The sequence below is a fragment of the Mobula hypostoma genome, chromosome 10 (assembly GCF_963921235.1).
Source record: "Mobula hypostoma chromosome 10, sMobHyp1.1, whole genome shotgun sequence".
Lineage (NCBI taxonomy): Eukaryota > Metazoa > Chordata > Chondrichthyes > Myliobatiformes > Myliobatidae > Mobula > Mobula hypostoma.
This window is the reverse complement of record NC_086106.1, coordinates 115905043-115920447: the sequence shown is the minus strand read 5'-3', so window position 1 is coordinate 115920447 and position 15405 is coordinate 115905043. Positions and strand designations below refer to the sequence as shown.

The window sequence follows — 15405 nt, the reverse complement described above, 5'->3', positions numbered from 1 at the left end:
CACTTAATGTAATTCTTCTGAACTTCTCCAGGAGATATCTAATGCAATGAGCAATATGAACTCAATAAACAGACAAGAAACCATAAGTTTTCATGTGGTAATAGCTTCATTGTTTGCTTGGAGTCTTCAGCTGATCAAAGACTAATGTACAGATGCATGTGCCAGAGTTCTTACTATGTCCAAAAATGGTTCACTAATGGATTCCCTAGCTCTCAAGAACAATAGAAAATTTGCGCTAGTTAAATTTTTGCACATAGTATGTGTGCTAAGAAGCAACCATGATGTCTTTTTTGCCCGGCATGCAGATTAAGTATAGTGGCTGTATGCAAAAATATAAATGGCTTGGGAAATGGTAATTTAAGTTTGTGCATTGTTGGAATGATGAGATATAGTAAATACAAAAATTACAGTTGTATTTAGCAGTTAACTATGTTTTGATTAGCAGTAACACAAAGATTGCGCATCACCCCAGTGAACTTCTGCGCTCATCTGAAGCTACGGATATATCCACATACTTTGGTTCTTATGAAAGGCCTCCGAACTCTCTTGAAATCAAAAGGAGGGAAATTACTGCGACACTTTTACCCAAGTATCCTTCTTTTATCACCAGCACTGCTTCATTAATTGTGCCAAGGATTGTGCTGCTTTGGATTTTGCGCATTTTCAGATGAATGTACAGATAAAGCCTTGAGGAGAAAACTTACTAGAGTTGCAATAATGCAAAAAAAATTACAAAATGTCACACTCTCAGTTGCTCAATGAGCACAAGTCACAACAGTTCTGCTTCTATTACAAATTCACACTGGTATTATACTATGCTGTCCATTTGCACAATCTGTACACATTTATACAGTTGTGCAAAAAACAAACTATGATATACAATTAGATATACATAAGTAGGAGCTAATAATGTTCCTCAAGCACTGCTGTTATGGACGATACCAGGTCACCTTATTAATAACAGATTGTGCTTTGCAATCTGCATATGATGTTCATACTGAGAATATAAAAGCAGGGGGCAGGTGACAAAGTAACTTCTAAAGAGCTAATACACACTCATTAAAAAAACTTCTTGTAAAGAATATTGAAAATGTTCGGTGAGATAGCAAAGTTTTGCTGAAGATTATAAAAAATGTGAATGTTAGCCCACATGTGCAAAATAATTTGAGCTACGTTAAATGCATGCACTTTGATTCTATTATGATGCTCAACAGGTGGTATCAGAACCAACTGACCAAATAAGCTAGCTTGATAACGGTGGGTCAAAAGCTATGTCACTGAAATCTAATTACAACAGTGCACTTATTTGCTTATCTACTGCTTTGATGACACTACTAAATGTCTCTGATATTGCACATGAACACTCCAAAATTTCAGTGGCACTTTGATTTCTGTTTTGGCTAGATCAGAGTTGTGCCAGAAACAGAGTTCAGTATTGGAACATCTTTTTACTAAGTTTCTGTCTTGATACTTGGAAATTGACTATGTGCATCAGGAATAGTAACATGCAATAACTGTACATCAAGGATCACAGCATTTATGGATCTAAATCCACGACAAATAGGAATAATCTTTTTGTGCGATAGATGAACGGCAGAGAAGGTAAGCAATGTTAAGAGAATAAAATTATTTATACTTGAAGAATAAATCTATAGCAAATAACTCTGTTTTGTAATCTGGTTGTATCTGAGATGTGAGTGAACACTGTGCATTTTTTGGCAAAAGTTGAATTATGTCCTTCATTTTTCTAATGTTTAAATAGATTAAATTCTATCTCGTGCAAAAGAAAATCGAGGCCAAATCAGAGCTAGTTGTGGGATTACTAGAAAATTAAATATTGTGTTGGGCGGGCACTTAAAGATGATGCCAATGAATGACAAACAGCAAGAGACAGAGACCATATGATTTTGGCAAGACTGGGACTCTGACAAGGCAAAGATATGGAGGTGCACCACAGCAGAAAAATAGTTGAGCCTTTTTGGTGATCACATTCACAGAAACACTTTAAAACAAGTTATTGCAGGAATGTGTACTGGATGCTTCAATCTAGAAGAGAAGGTATCTCTGTTGGTATCAAGGATGAGCTCTGGGCCAAAAAAAAAAGCACAAGGTGCAATGTTTTTTCTATAAGAGAAAAAGCTGTAGCAAACACAGTTCAAAATATTACATCACACTTAGGAAATTAATAAACCAAATTTAAAATATTTTCTCAATGATTGGAGAATTACAATTGCAGAGAAACCAAGACAGCAAAAACTCTCAAACTGAGATAATCAAAAGCTAAGAAACATGCAAACACGGAGGTAGGGAACAACCTCTAACTTCTGGTAACCAATCTCCTCTCTTCCTCCACTCCTCTTCACACCCTTTTGCTTTCTCCCCAGTCCTTTCGCTCTTTCTTCAGTTTTCTTTTACCTCCCCCATCCTCTCAACATGCCCCTTGCCCCACACCTCCCACCCTCGTGAAACCTCTCGGTTTTCTTGGCTGCGTAAGTCTAGGGAAGACTACCTCCGGCCCTGCCAAATTTGTGAGATTGAGGTATTCTCCAACTCCAAACCCTTGTTTGCGTGGATGCTGTATAATTTGCTACCCTGTTACAAATTAGTGCCACAAAATAACAGAGAGTACACCGCATATGATTAAAAGACTATATTAATGAATCTTAATTTGACTAAAGGGTTAGCAAAGAACAAAAAGGGCTCATTTTGCCTTCTTTCTTTCCAGTCCCAGAGAAGGTTTTAGCCTAAAACATCAACTGTTAATTTCCTCCATAGATAATGTCTTACCCTGCTGTTCCCTCGCCGGGGGTGGGGGTCGTTGCTCCAGATACCCAGTAACTGCAGTGTCTCTTCTGTCTCCCTTTCTATTACAATCTATGCCTCCATTTACAAAGGCAAGGATCTCAATTTCTTAAAAAAATATTTTACACGTGTTCTCCCACTTTCAATTAAATATGCACATACAGTATATAATCGCTAGAACTCTTTTCTTGTTAACTCTATTAGAATAGTGCCTCCTGACATATTATGTAATCTCATTATTACTAACAAAAGATACTTCCCCATTTCTTAACATAAAATTTCATCTGTCTTCCAGTCACCATTTTTATCAGTTTGTCATTGTGCATTTCTAAACTGTATAGAAACACAGAAAACCTACAGCACAATACAGGCCCTTCGGCCCACAAAGCTGTGCCGAACATGTCCTTACCTGAGAAATTTCCTAGGGTTATCCATAGCCCACTATTTTTTCTGAGCTCCATATACCTGTCCAGGAGTCTCTTAAAAGACCCCATCATATCCTCCTCCACCACCGTTGCCGGCAACCCATTCCATGTACTCACCGCGTTAAAAAACTTACCCCTGACATCTCCTCTGTATCTACTTCTAAGCACCTTAAAACTGTGCCCTCTCGTGCTAGCCACTCTAGCCCTGGGAAAAAGCCTCTGACTATCACACGATCAATGCCTCTCATCATCTAATACACCTCTATCAGTTCACTTCTCATCCTCCACCGCTACAAGGAGAAAAGGCCGAGTTCACTCAACCTATTCTCATAAGACATGCTCCCCAATCCAGGCAACATCCTTGTAAATCTCCTCTGCACCCTTTCTATGGTTTCCACATCCTTCCTATAGTGAGGTGACCAGAACTGAGCACAGTACTCCAAGTGGGGTCTGACCAGGGTTCTATATAGCTGCAACATTACCTCTTGGCTCCTAAACTCAATCCCACAATTGATGAAGGCCAATGCACTGTATGTTTTCTTAACCAGAGTCAACCTGTGCAGCAGCCTTGAGTGTCCTATGGACTCTGACCCCAAGATCCCTCTGATCCTCCACACTGCCAAGAATCTTACCATTAATACTATATTCTGCCATCATATTTGACCTACCAAAATGAACCACCTCACACTTATCCGGGTTGAACTCCATCTGCCACTTCTCAGCCCAGTTTTGCATCCTATCAATGTCCCACTGTAACCTTTGACAGCCCTCCAGACTATCCACAACACCTCCAACCTTTGTGTCATCAGCAAATTTACTAACCCACTTCATCATGCAGGTCATTTATAAAAATCACGAAGAGTAGGGGTCCCAGACCAGATCTCTGAGGCACACCACTGGTCAACGACCTCCATGCAGAATATGACCTGTCTATAACCACTCCTTGCCTTCTGTGGGCAAGCCAGTTCTGGATCCACAAAGCAATGTCCCCTTGGATCCAATGCCTCCTTCCTTTCTCAATAAGCCTTGCATGGGGTACCTTGTCAAATGCCTTGCTGAAATCCATATACACTACATCTACTGCTCTACCTTCATCAATGTGTTTAGTCACATCCTCAAAAAATTCAGTTAGGCAATGTATATGTATTAATAATTTGAACTTGCCACGAATGCTAATAGTGATGCTTGGGGAACTTCAGAATACAACTTTCTTCAATTCAAAAACAAAACAACCTGGCAGTCCTAGTCTGTATTGTTTTACTGTGCCAACCTTCTGCCCATACTGCTACTGGCCTTTCTACGGGCTTCAGTCTTGATGACAAGCCTAATATTTGTCAATTTGTCAACTGAAATTCCCTCAACCATCTATTTTATTGAAAGAAAATCTCAAATCAAGTTAAGCACAAATGTTGGCTGGCTGTGTCATGCTTTCAACTTTCTTGTCCTCAACTATCAAATTTGTTTCTCTAACTTTGATGTTTATGATTAAGGCCTCTCTAACTTCATCCTTTACTTTTCTCAGTAACCTATTTCATGTGAACCAGGTATGTGTTTACCAAGTGCAGCTAACCTTTAGAGTATCTCCCCCTTTTTTTTAACCCTATGCAGAATATCTGCTGTACCTTCTTTTTCTGAGATACTGACATCTCTTCCTATGTAAAGACTGATATAAAGTATTAATTTAATACCTCAGACATGCACTTCACCTCTACATGAAGATTTCACTTTTGGCCTCGTGATCAGATTTTTGGATTTCCTCTGATGTTTGCTGCTAGTGTTTTGTCATCCTCCCTGATTCACATTTCTTTTTATATTTCTCCTCAGAACTGGTTCTCACATATTAACAAACTGGCACCTCTCAAACAACTTTCCTATTGGTCCATTTTGCTCTCTAGCACTTCAGTCATCAGGAATCTCTGCTTTATTTTTGCTTCCCTTTTTCCTTATGTACCTAGACTGCAACTGAAATCTTCACTATTAAATGTTCATTTCTAGTTTTGCGTGCAAACTTTTGATTCCACTTTACCCAGAATAGATCTGTGCATAGCCCATTGAAAATAGGCCCTACTCCAATTCTATTTTGTCAATCTCTTCTTTGCCCGCTGTCTGAAACTGAACTACATCATCTGCAAGCCTGGGTGTAACATCTGAACGCAAACCGAATTTCAAGAAACGTATCTCAACACTAATCATTTTACACCGCTATAGTATTAAAACATATGCAAATTAAACACTCACCTACACCGTTGCTAGTTCATTACTTGACTATTTCAACATATAGCTGAGCAATTTTCTTTGTTTAGCACTTAGCAAATTTAAAACTGTTGTCATATCTTCACCTCAGTTAGTTCTGTTTCAATCAACCCCGTACATGCTGAAGCTCCTAATTAAGCAAAGCCTTTATTTCAAAATATTTAATTTATTCACAGCATACAAACGCTACTAGTAAGATTAATATCATATATGGACTATATATTCGTCCATTTTCATTTGTCCTTTGAATTTTTACCTATCCTCTGAGTTGGCATGCCACTCATTTTCGAGGCAATTAGATTTCGTCAGTAAGTGCTGCTTTTAGGCAGCAACTCTTTCATGAAAAAAAATCAACCTATTTCTGAAACTTCTTATTGCCTTGCCCTTTCTCCATTTCTAAAATTGTCTTCCAGATTGAACCTTTTAAAACGTATTTACCCAATTCCGGCCCCTTAATCAACTCTTAATGGAATGCGCATGTTGGGATCTGGAGCAGTCTTAAACAATCTGCCTTTGCAATTATGTATTCAGATGAGAAGCTCAAATGCTCTAGAATTCCCGCACTAATAACTTTGCTGCTTCACCCCTGCTTTTAATATGCATTTTAAAACCACTTCCTTTGTCTAATTTCTTAGCCAGCATCTAGATTTTTTTTTTGGACTAAACTCTGATGATGCACTTTGGGATGTTTTCACAAGATTAAAAATACACTTGCTACACGTGGCAATTGTTGCTTTGCAAAAAATCTGATTTTTTTTTAAGAATTTCTCAACTGCTTCAAATTTATACTGTTAATTCATTCTACAATAGTTGCTTAGAAAAAAGTTGCTGTGTAGTAGGAAACATTTGGCTTTTATGATTACAGGGAAATGCTGCCATCAAAAGTTGTGGGAAAAAATAGAAAAATATCCAAGGACATTTTGAAATACAGCTCAATAGTCTACCCTACTCCTATTTAAAATTAATATCTTATTTTGGATTTGTTTTTAAATTCTGAGTTTTCTTTACTTTTCCTAATTTAAATTTCAATTAGCACACCTTTCATATGCAAATATGTATTTAATTAACTGCATTTGATCTTTGAATATTTGAGTATTTGTTCTGAATATAACATTGAATATCTCAAGATTCTTAAAACACACCTACACAGTGAGCACAATTTGTTCGAAGTACTTAATCACCATGTACCAACACAATTATTAGATTTTTCTAGCATTGTTCTTTTTAAATTTATTTTATTCTCAGTACAAGAAATAAACGGCAAGTCTAATAGATTTTAAACACCTTCATCAAATCACTCACAAAATATTCAAGCCACTCCATAATGAAGAAACTGCTGGAGGAATTAGTTTGGTCAAACAAGATATGTGGAATTGAAGGGATGATTTATCTTTCAGATCGAGATCCTGCATCATTACTGAGTGTGCAGGGTGACAGGGAAAGATGAGGTGGGGCCTAGCAGAAGATGGGTAGAATCATAAAGGGGATAATTGACTGGTAGCAAGGAAGAGAAAAGTAGAGATAGAGGCTGGAGGTGATAAGAGGCTCACCATTTCTATTCTCTCCCCACCCCCATCTTACTCTACCTACCTTTACCCCCAAATAGCAAAAGTACACTTGTGTATAGGTGTAACACTGCTGAATATGTAGGAAAGTGAAGATGTTCCGTGCTTTTTAAAATCATTTCAAAGTGACTTGGTTTTCTTCACACAACCTGAAAACGTTACCCAGGGTTTTTTTTTGGAGTACAATAATCCTGCAGGTCATGGAAAGGATACAATAATAGGTAAACAACAGGAATTCTGCAGATGCTGGAAATTCAAGCAACACACATAAAAGTTGCTGGTGAACGCAGCAGGCCAGGCAGCATCTCTAGGAAGAGGTGCAGTCAACGTTTCAGGCCGAGACCTGACGAAGGGTCTCGGCCTGAAGCGTCGACTGCACTTCTTCCTAGAGATGCTGCCTGGCCTGCTGCGTTCACCAGCAACTTTTATGTGTGTTACAATAATAGGTAGCTTTGCTTACTGTTGCTATTTTAAACCTTTCTGCCTCATGCAAAGGACACAATAGTATAAAGCTTGTGCATTGTTGCTATTTCAAAACTATTTATCAGATAGCTTCTTGTTAGTATTTAGGCTTCCTTTAGCTATTGACAGACCCGGCTGGTGGCGTAGCGGCATCAGTACCGGACTTTGGGACGAAGGTCCTGAGTTCAAATCCAGCCGGCTCCCCTGCACACTTTCCATCTGAGCTGGTGATCTCTTTGGAAACTCACCCGGCAGAAGGCAATAGCAAACCACTGCTGTAACTTGCCTCGTACGCGGTTCCTACTACGTCTGAAAGGCGTGGAGGGAAATCGTCCACTAACCGGAGAAACTCTGGATGCGACGTACCTTTTCTTTTTTAGCTATTGATAATTTAATCTTTTTAACCCTCATATCCTACACATTTCCTAATGGAAAAATGGACACAGAAATAGTATTAAGAGATTACTGATAAATCAGTTGTGTCTACAAGCTAATACTTGTTTAACTGCATTCAAACGAGAGGATAAAAACATCAATTTCATGACATGAGTTGGAAGTTAAAACAGCTAATGCCATTGCAGCAAGTAAATGAGGTAAAAAAAATGGATATAGGAAAAATTAATGTGCAAAATATTTGCAAACCAGTCAACAAGGAAGGGAATCTACTGCCCATATCTGGTGTGGTCTTTGTCACAATTTCTGAATTTTCCTTAAGTTTAGTGACATTTCCCAACAATTCTCTATGCATTTTTGTTTGTCCACGAAGGGTAGCAGTGTCTTTTATTTGCTATGGCTAATTTTTGAACTTCTCTCCATAACCTTTGCCCCTTTTCCTCCTTGAGGTAGTTCTTCATGACGATCTGTGATGCTTCAATACTTTTAATTAAAAATGCTTATGTGAAGATAAGTGTTTTGGAATAGTGTAAAACTGCAGATTCTATATAAATGGTTGTTTTAGTTGATTATTTTGAGGCTAAATCTTAGTTTATGATGATCAGACTCAGATGTTCTTTGCAGAAGTATCACATATTGGCTTGGTCTCCAACACAATGATCCTCATTTTTATCGATCTCTACTTGCTGTTTTCTATCCACTAAGGAATTGTCTAACACCGTAAAAGTGCACTTGCTTTTGGGCTTTCATTGTGTCCTAAAAGACACAGGTAGAAAAAGGGTTGAGTTACAGCAGTGTGAATACAGGCAGAAGTCTTAAAAGTAGGACCTCAAAGGCTGTGATCTCCAAGTTACTCGTGGTGCCACATGCTAGGGAGGATAGAAACAGCATAGTGCACTGAATCCATGTCTGAGGTGCTGGTGTAGGAAGCAAATGTTCAGTAGACCTGCACTAAAAGGATGGGCTGTACCTGAACAGGAGGAGGACAAGATACTAACAAGGAGATTTACTAGAGCTATTCCGAAGGGTTTAAACTAGGGCAGGGAGATGAGACCTAAAGCAGTAGTGTGGCTGATGGACAAGCTGAGGCAAATATAAATGTTGAAGTGAACAAGTTCAATATGCAGGATAGAGAGCAAGTAAGGTCTGATGACTAAACCACATCTATTTTAATCCAAGAAGCCTGACAGCTAAGGTGGTGAGTTTAGGGAATGGATATCATAGTTATAAAAAGAAATATGGTCAAAGGAGGAGCAGTACTGATAGTTCAATGTTTCACGGCAAAATTTTACAGGCATAATTGAGATGGAGGTAAGAGGAGGGGGAATTGTTTTTTGATTGGAGGAAGAATCCAGGAAAATGTTCTCAGTCTCAGTGTGCAGAGGGGTTTATGCAATCAATAGGAAACCTCACCCCCACCACCCAGGGTAGGGAGCTTAAAACTAAACAGCAGTGAGAAGGAAAAGATTTGAAAGGAATCCGAAGGTCAATCTTTCCCCCTCGTAGAGAGTGCTAGACATACAGAACAATCTGTGAGAGGAAGAACTAGGAGCAGGTACAATTAGAATATTTTAAAGACATCTAGACACAAATATTTTAGGAAATATTTAGAGGGAAATAGTCCAAATGCAGATATGCAACTTGATCAACATGGAAGAGTTGGGCCAAAGGGCCCATTTCTGTGCTGTATCTCCACAGGTTTTGGTTAAGACTGAAAAGCTGACTCTTTTGTATGGAGAAATGCAATAACTGAAACAAAAAACAATCTTTCACCTATAACAAACCATTCCTTTGTGCTATGCTGTTAGATTAGTGATGTCTAATCTGATTTCCTAACATCACATTGATAATTTTTGAGGCTGTTGAAATGCATCATTTCTCATAGCAAATTAAGACAGGACCGCCTCTTAAGGTGTACGCAGAATTTTAGTGAGTAATGTTCCCCACCCCCAGACGTCAAGAAGATATGATTCTGCAGCCTGATCTTTATAACGAAGTAAGGAAGTCCACTTTGCTATTATCATTCTGGTGGCCAGCAGGATGGAGACCCAAGGTGTTCTTTTTAAAAAACATAAGTTATTTAAGAACTGACCAAAAATGGTTAAGATTTCAATGGTGGGCAATTCTGCGATTTTTAAAGTTGTTTTTAAAAGAGAAGAGCAAAGCATGCGCTGTGCACTTGCAATTTTTCAGGATTTTTTTTAAATAAGCACTACTCACAGTTGAAAACGTGATGATGAACTGTCCCTTAATTCCTTCTAAAAATTTCTATTAAACTATTTTGATTCAGAAAGCAACAACTGCACATTGGTTTAAGCTATAAATGAAAGTTACTAAATATTTTAATAGTAATTCAGACATTAAATGCTTAAGCACAAAAGTCAACTTGAGTACTATACCAAGAGAAGCCAAGAAGTTCATGTTAAATCACGAGAAATATTAATTTTGGAGCACTATTTTGATATATAGGTTCAATCAAATAAACTTGAGGAATTTGCACAGTGGACTTTTGAGTATAATGTCATTCCTTGTAGACTGACATGATTTAAATTTATATAATAGATTCTATTTTCATGTAAACTGAAAAACTTATCTATTTATTTTCCTAAAGATTACTGATTCTTTGCTGGACATTTCAATGTACTGTCAAAGTGAAACAATTAGACATGGAAAGAAAATTTTACACATTTGCACAATGTATCCATATCTCTGTTTAAAAAAAATTGTAAATAGGTTAAAAACAGCCTACCACATAGAACTTTTCATAACCTGAAGAAACTTGTGAAATGCTGTGTAGTGAAGCAGAGGAAAATTGGCTGCTGCATTTAATGGGCTTATTGCAAAAGGCATTGCTTAAGAATTTCAAGGAAAGTCACCCTCCCTGTAATTGGCACATGTTAAACAACAAATACTTAAATTTAATCAGTTTAACATTTTAATAGCAAAGATTATCATGAACAAAATAGATCACCAATTAAAAAAACTAGATCCACAGAATTTCCCAGAACAATTAAATCAAGTCATATCTGCAAAATTTGCAGACATTATGTAGTCAACTGTTTTTAAACACAACTAGTTAAAATTCTAATCTACAGTATTCAAAGATACTTGATAAATTAGTTTTTTTGGTCTTCCCCTCAAACTGTATGAAAAACTCATGAAAGTCATTAAAATTAAGGATACAGCAATTATACTCTTATCAAAATAAATAATTAGCAATAGTGATAATTTTCATCCTTTTAAAAAGCATTCAATTTAACACAATTAAATAAAAATAGAGTATAGCCCACCATTTGCTACTTGTTTTATCTGTCGAATTGGAACTAATGCAAAAGAAAGAAGCAGTTTTCCGAAGTCATCAACAGGAAACAAGATTCCAGCACCCGTGGAAGTTACAACAAACTTAAAATTCTGGCTGATCAAATCATACATAATAAGTTTGGAATTAAGCAGATGTGAATCGTTTCTTATTCAGAAAGAGGAAGACTTCTACCACCAATATTTTTTTTAGGATTTGGTTGAAAAATTAACATGAATTACTTACAAATTATTTAATTTTAACCTGAGTTGGGCACCCCTACCAGAAATATGTTCACTTACTCATTAAATACCAAGTCTGGTGCAAAGTAGAGCATTCTGGCATTGACAATTCTATAGGACCTCCATCCCATTGCGAAGACCATAATTGCCATCCACGAATACTGTATGAGATTCATTTGGTCATCCACATGTAAATTGCGAAAACCTGCAGACAAGGAGCACTTGTGCTGAAATAATGTTACAGTATGCAATGATCAGTACATAGCTTGGCAAAGAACAGAGCTTCTTAGCACTAAGGACAATTTATTAATGGTGCAAATGCATAAACTGTTATGATGCTTTTTGTACTGATCATGGTGTGCAATTTTAACCATTCTTGGAGTTAAATTACAGTACCACCATTCTCAGCTTGAATTTACTCCACTGTAAGTAGGTAAATCTTAATAACATTGAACAAACTTGTAAGCCATTTTCTGAGCAACTTAAATATCATAGTGATTGAAGGGAGCTCACCATTGGAAAACAAAATTTAGCACTTCTGCAAGGTATGTTATGTCCCCAATAATTTTAGATGCATAAAATATGCTCCCTTGCTGCTCTGCCAGGTGATTTCCATATTGCTGCAAACTAAATTTATTTTGCGACTTTTGTGCAGTGGGGCTATTAGCTGGAGATCTCAGTGGATTTTTATATTGAATAAAAAACAAATAGCTTGCTCAATATATGTGACCTCACACGGAACGGATGCTGCTGCAGAGCTTGCAATGAAAAGAATAAACTCTTGACTGAAATGCAACTATCTGAACATAACTTTGCCACATATAGAAACAGTGGGGAATATCAAATTTACATGCCATACATTGAGTTACCTAGTTTGATAATAGTAGAGTTGCACCTGATGATTGAGAGATTTAACAGGGAAGCATTAACTCTTGAAGACTTTTAGAAACAATTGATGTTCCTATAAAAGTACATATTCCCACTAAAGTCAGGCCTTATACATTGGACTTCTTCCAGACCTGCACTGGAACTGTCCACAGTTTCAACAACTTGTCTACTGAAGTACAATCAAAAATCAAAGACACATTATTCAGTAGAGACAACACTTCATCAAAGAGTTAATGACCAATAAGAGTGAGGGGAAATAATTCTGAACACTTATCATCATCAGGTGCCGTGCCCAGTTTGAGCTTTGACTGCCATGGCCCACACACTCCTGTTTCGGGTCAAGTGGATCAATTCATTGGTATTCATTTCCAGTTCTCTGGCTGCTGTCTCCAGCATCATTTGTCTTTGTCTTCCTCTTGTTTTCTTCCCTTCAACCTTTCCCATAATTACCGTGCATTCTAACTCCTCTTTCCTAATCGTATGTCCAATGAAGTTACATTGCCTTTTCATGATCTCATACATTATTTCTCTTTTTGTGTTTGCTCTGTTCATGACATCCTCGTTAGATATTTGTTTCGTCCATGATATTCTTTGCATCCTCCTCAAAAAACACATCTCTGCTGCTACAATTCGTTTCCTCATGTTACTAGATATTGTCCAACATTCTGAGCCATATAACATAACTGGATAAACGTAACATTTCAGTACTCTGAGGCGGGTTGTCATGCCTAGTTTAGTATTGGTCAGTATACTCTTCACTCTCGTAAAGGTGTCTTTTGCCATCCCTATTCTTCTTTTGATGTCCAAGTCACACCTGCCATCTGATGTCACCCAGCTTCCTAAGCAGCAAAAGTTCTGTACTTGTTTTATGTCTTCCCCATTTATTCTCACACTTATAGGATTCCCAAATTACATTAAACCTTAGGAGTTATCAAATGAAGCTTTGACGGCATTCAGGGAACCTGTGGAAACTGCAGTGCCCATAATAAGCAACAACAGTTTAAAGCATTTCCATGGGCTTTGTGACCACAGGATTCCGTAGGTAAGTACAAAAAAAACCCTTCAATTTGTAAGTATGTACATTAATATCATCTTTATTTAAAAGTTAATGAAAAGTCCAAGAACAGCAGCAGAAAAGGTCATCATATGCAGATACAGCAAATGATACCAAATGCCAACTATAGATACACGCTGAAAGCAAGTACATCAAAACACTCAAACTGGTGCCTGAAACCACTATTTCATATGGATGGATTATTTGATCATAAACAACTTTACGATTCTCAATCCTTTCAGTTTTACAGAATAACCAGCAAGGTCTATGATTTCATGTATAAAGGAATTTTGTGTGACCATAGAGTCACTGCCAAATCAGTGCAAGAGAATAATGCCAAGAGTGAAATTATCAACAATATACAATGGAAGAATGGTGTTAACTTCCAAGTAATACCGTAATTAAATTTAAGTGATAAATAATATTTGCTTTCAAGGAGTCCTTTTAGATTGAGAAAGTACTTTAACAGTAGTATTGCACTGAACCCAGACAAACAACTCAGTTCTGAAGGCAGAGTTTCCATTAGTGTCACAAGCTAGGTGCCTCCATTTCTTGGTTGCTCATAGTATTGTGTCCATACCATGACAATAAACTGACTTTCCTTAATATGTTATGGCCCATTCTACATACGTTTTGATGAGTATTCATAATTTTTTCTGCAAAAGGCTCAGGATTTTTTGTTATGAAAAACATAACTTCTTATAGATATAGGTGCAGTGAATCCTGGCTTCCATGGAGATTTCTGCGTTTTGTCCGGGCACTTGAGTATTCTCCCACATGCCTAAGGCATTCATGTTGGTAGGTTAAACAGCTAATATAAATTGCCCCAAGTTAGTGTGTGGTAGAATTTGGGAGAGAATGATAATAAAATGGGATTAATGTAGGACTAATGTAAATGTGGCTGTCAGTCAGCACAGGCATGATAGACCAAAGGGCTCATCTCTATGCTGCATCTCTCTGACTGTATAACTTGGGAGTCAAATTAGCATTCTATTTAAACATTTGTACCTGTGGACTAGTTAGACCAATGATATTAGGAGCTTGGAAGTAACAAAACAACTGCTGTTTAAGATTAAGACTGGAACACCTTCTTAGTTCATACTCAACATCCAACCAGTGGAAGTAGCCATTGTCATCCTATCTACTGTTGTCATTTTCAGAGAGCAAGAAGCTCGCACTCCTGATGATAAAGCTATTTATATTTCTCTTGCATTTGATGAGCCAAAGTACAACACCTCACTAATCTCGATTAAGCATCATCTGTTATTTCTCTGCCCACATTTGCAACTGGTCTTGAAACTGCTGAATCCTTCCACAATCATCTTCACTACTTACAACTCCTGTTTTACGGTTCTGGTTTTTAACTAGCCACTTAACTCACTAAATTCTCTTTTCAGGACCTTGTCTCTTACCCTGCCTATGGTATTGGTACCAATATGAACCACACCATCTGGCAGTCACTCTCCCCTTTCACAATGTCCTATCCCTACTCCAACACATCCTTGATCCTAGCACCAGAGAGATAATCACCAGGAGCACCAGGAGACTCCCTGACGGTGGTGTCTGAAAAGAGGATGCTGTCCAAGTTGCATGCCATCTTGAACAATGTCTCCCATCCACTACATAATGTACAGGTTGGGCACAGGAGTACATTCAGCCAGAGACTCATTCCACCAAGATGCAACACTGAGCGTCATAGGAAATCATTTCTGCCTGTGGCCATCAAACATTACAACTCCTCCCTTGGAGGGTCAGACACCCTGAGCCAATAGGCTGGTCCTGGACTTATTTCCTGGCATAATTTACATATTACTATTTAATTATTTATGGTTTTATATTGATATATTTATACTCTTTTCTTGGTTGGGGCAACTGTAATGAAAATCAATTTCCCTCGGGATCAATAAAGTATGAATATGACTATGACTAATGCATCATCCTTGAACAGCAGTCTATGCTGTTATCAAGTTGCCTATCACTGTTGCTTGTCTACAGACTTTGCCCTGCCTTGCCGTACATGAGT

General features: G+C 37.7%; 1 protein-coding gene across 3 annotated transcripts in view; it reads right to left on the bottom strand.

Annotated features, from left to right (window-relative positions):
- ar (androgen receptor) overlaps positions 1–15405 on the bottom strand; it is a 217413-nt gene that overhangs the window by 43783 nt on the left and 158225 nt on the right. For 2 of the 3 annotated variants that reach the window (XM_063061070.1, XM_063061072.1), the window contains exon 5: positions 11501–11645. The exons of the other annotated variant lie outside the window; for it this stretch is intronic. In XM_063061070.1, coding sequence (XP_062917140.1) covers positions 11501–11645 — 145 coding nt within the window. The remainder of the gene's footprint in view (positions 1–11500; positions 11646–15405) is intronic. 3 annotated transcript variants of the gene reach the window in all.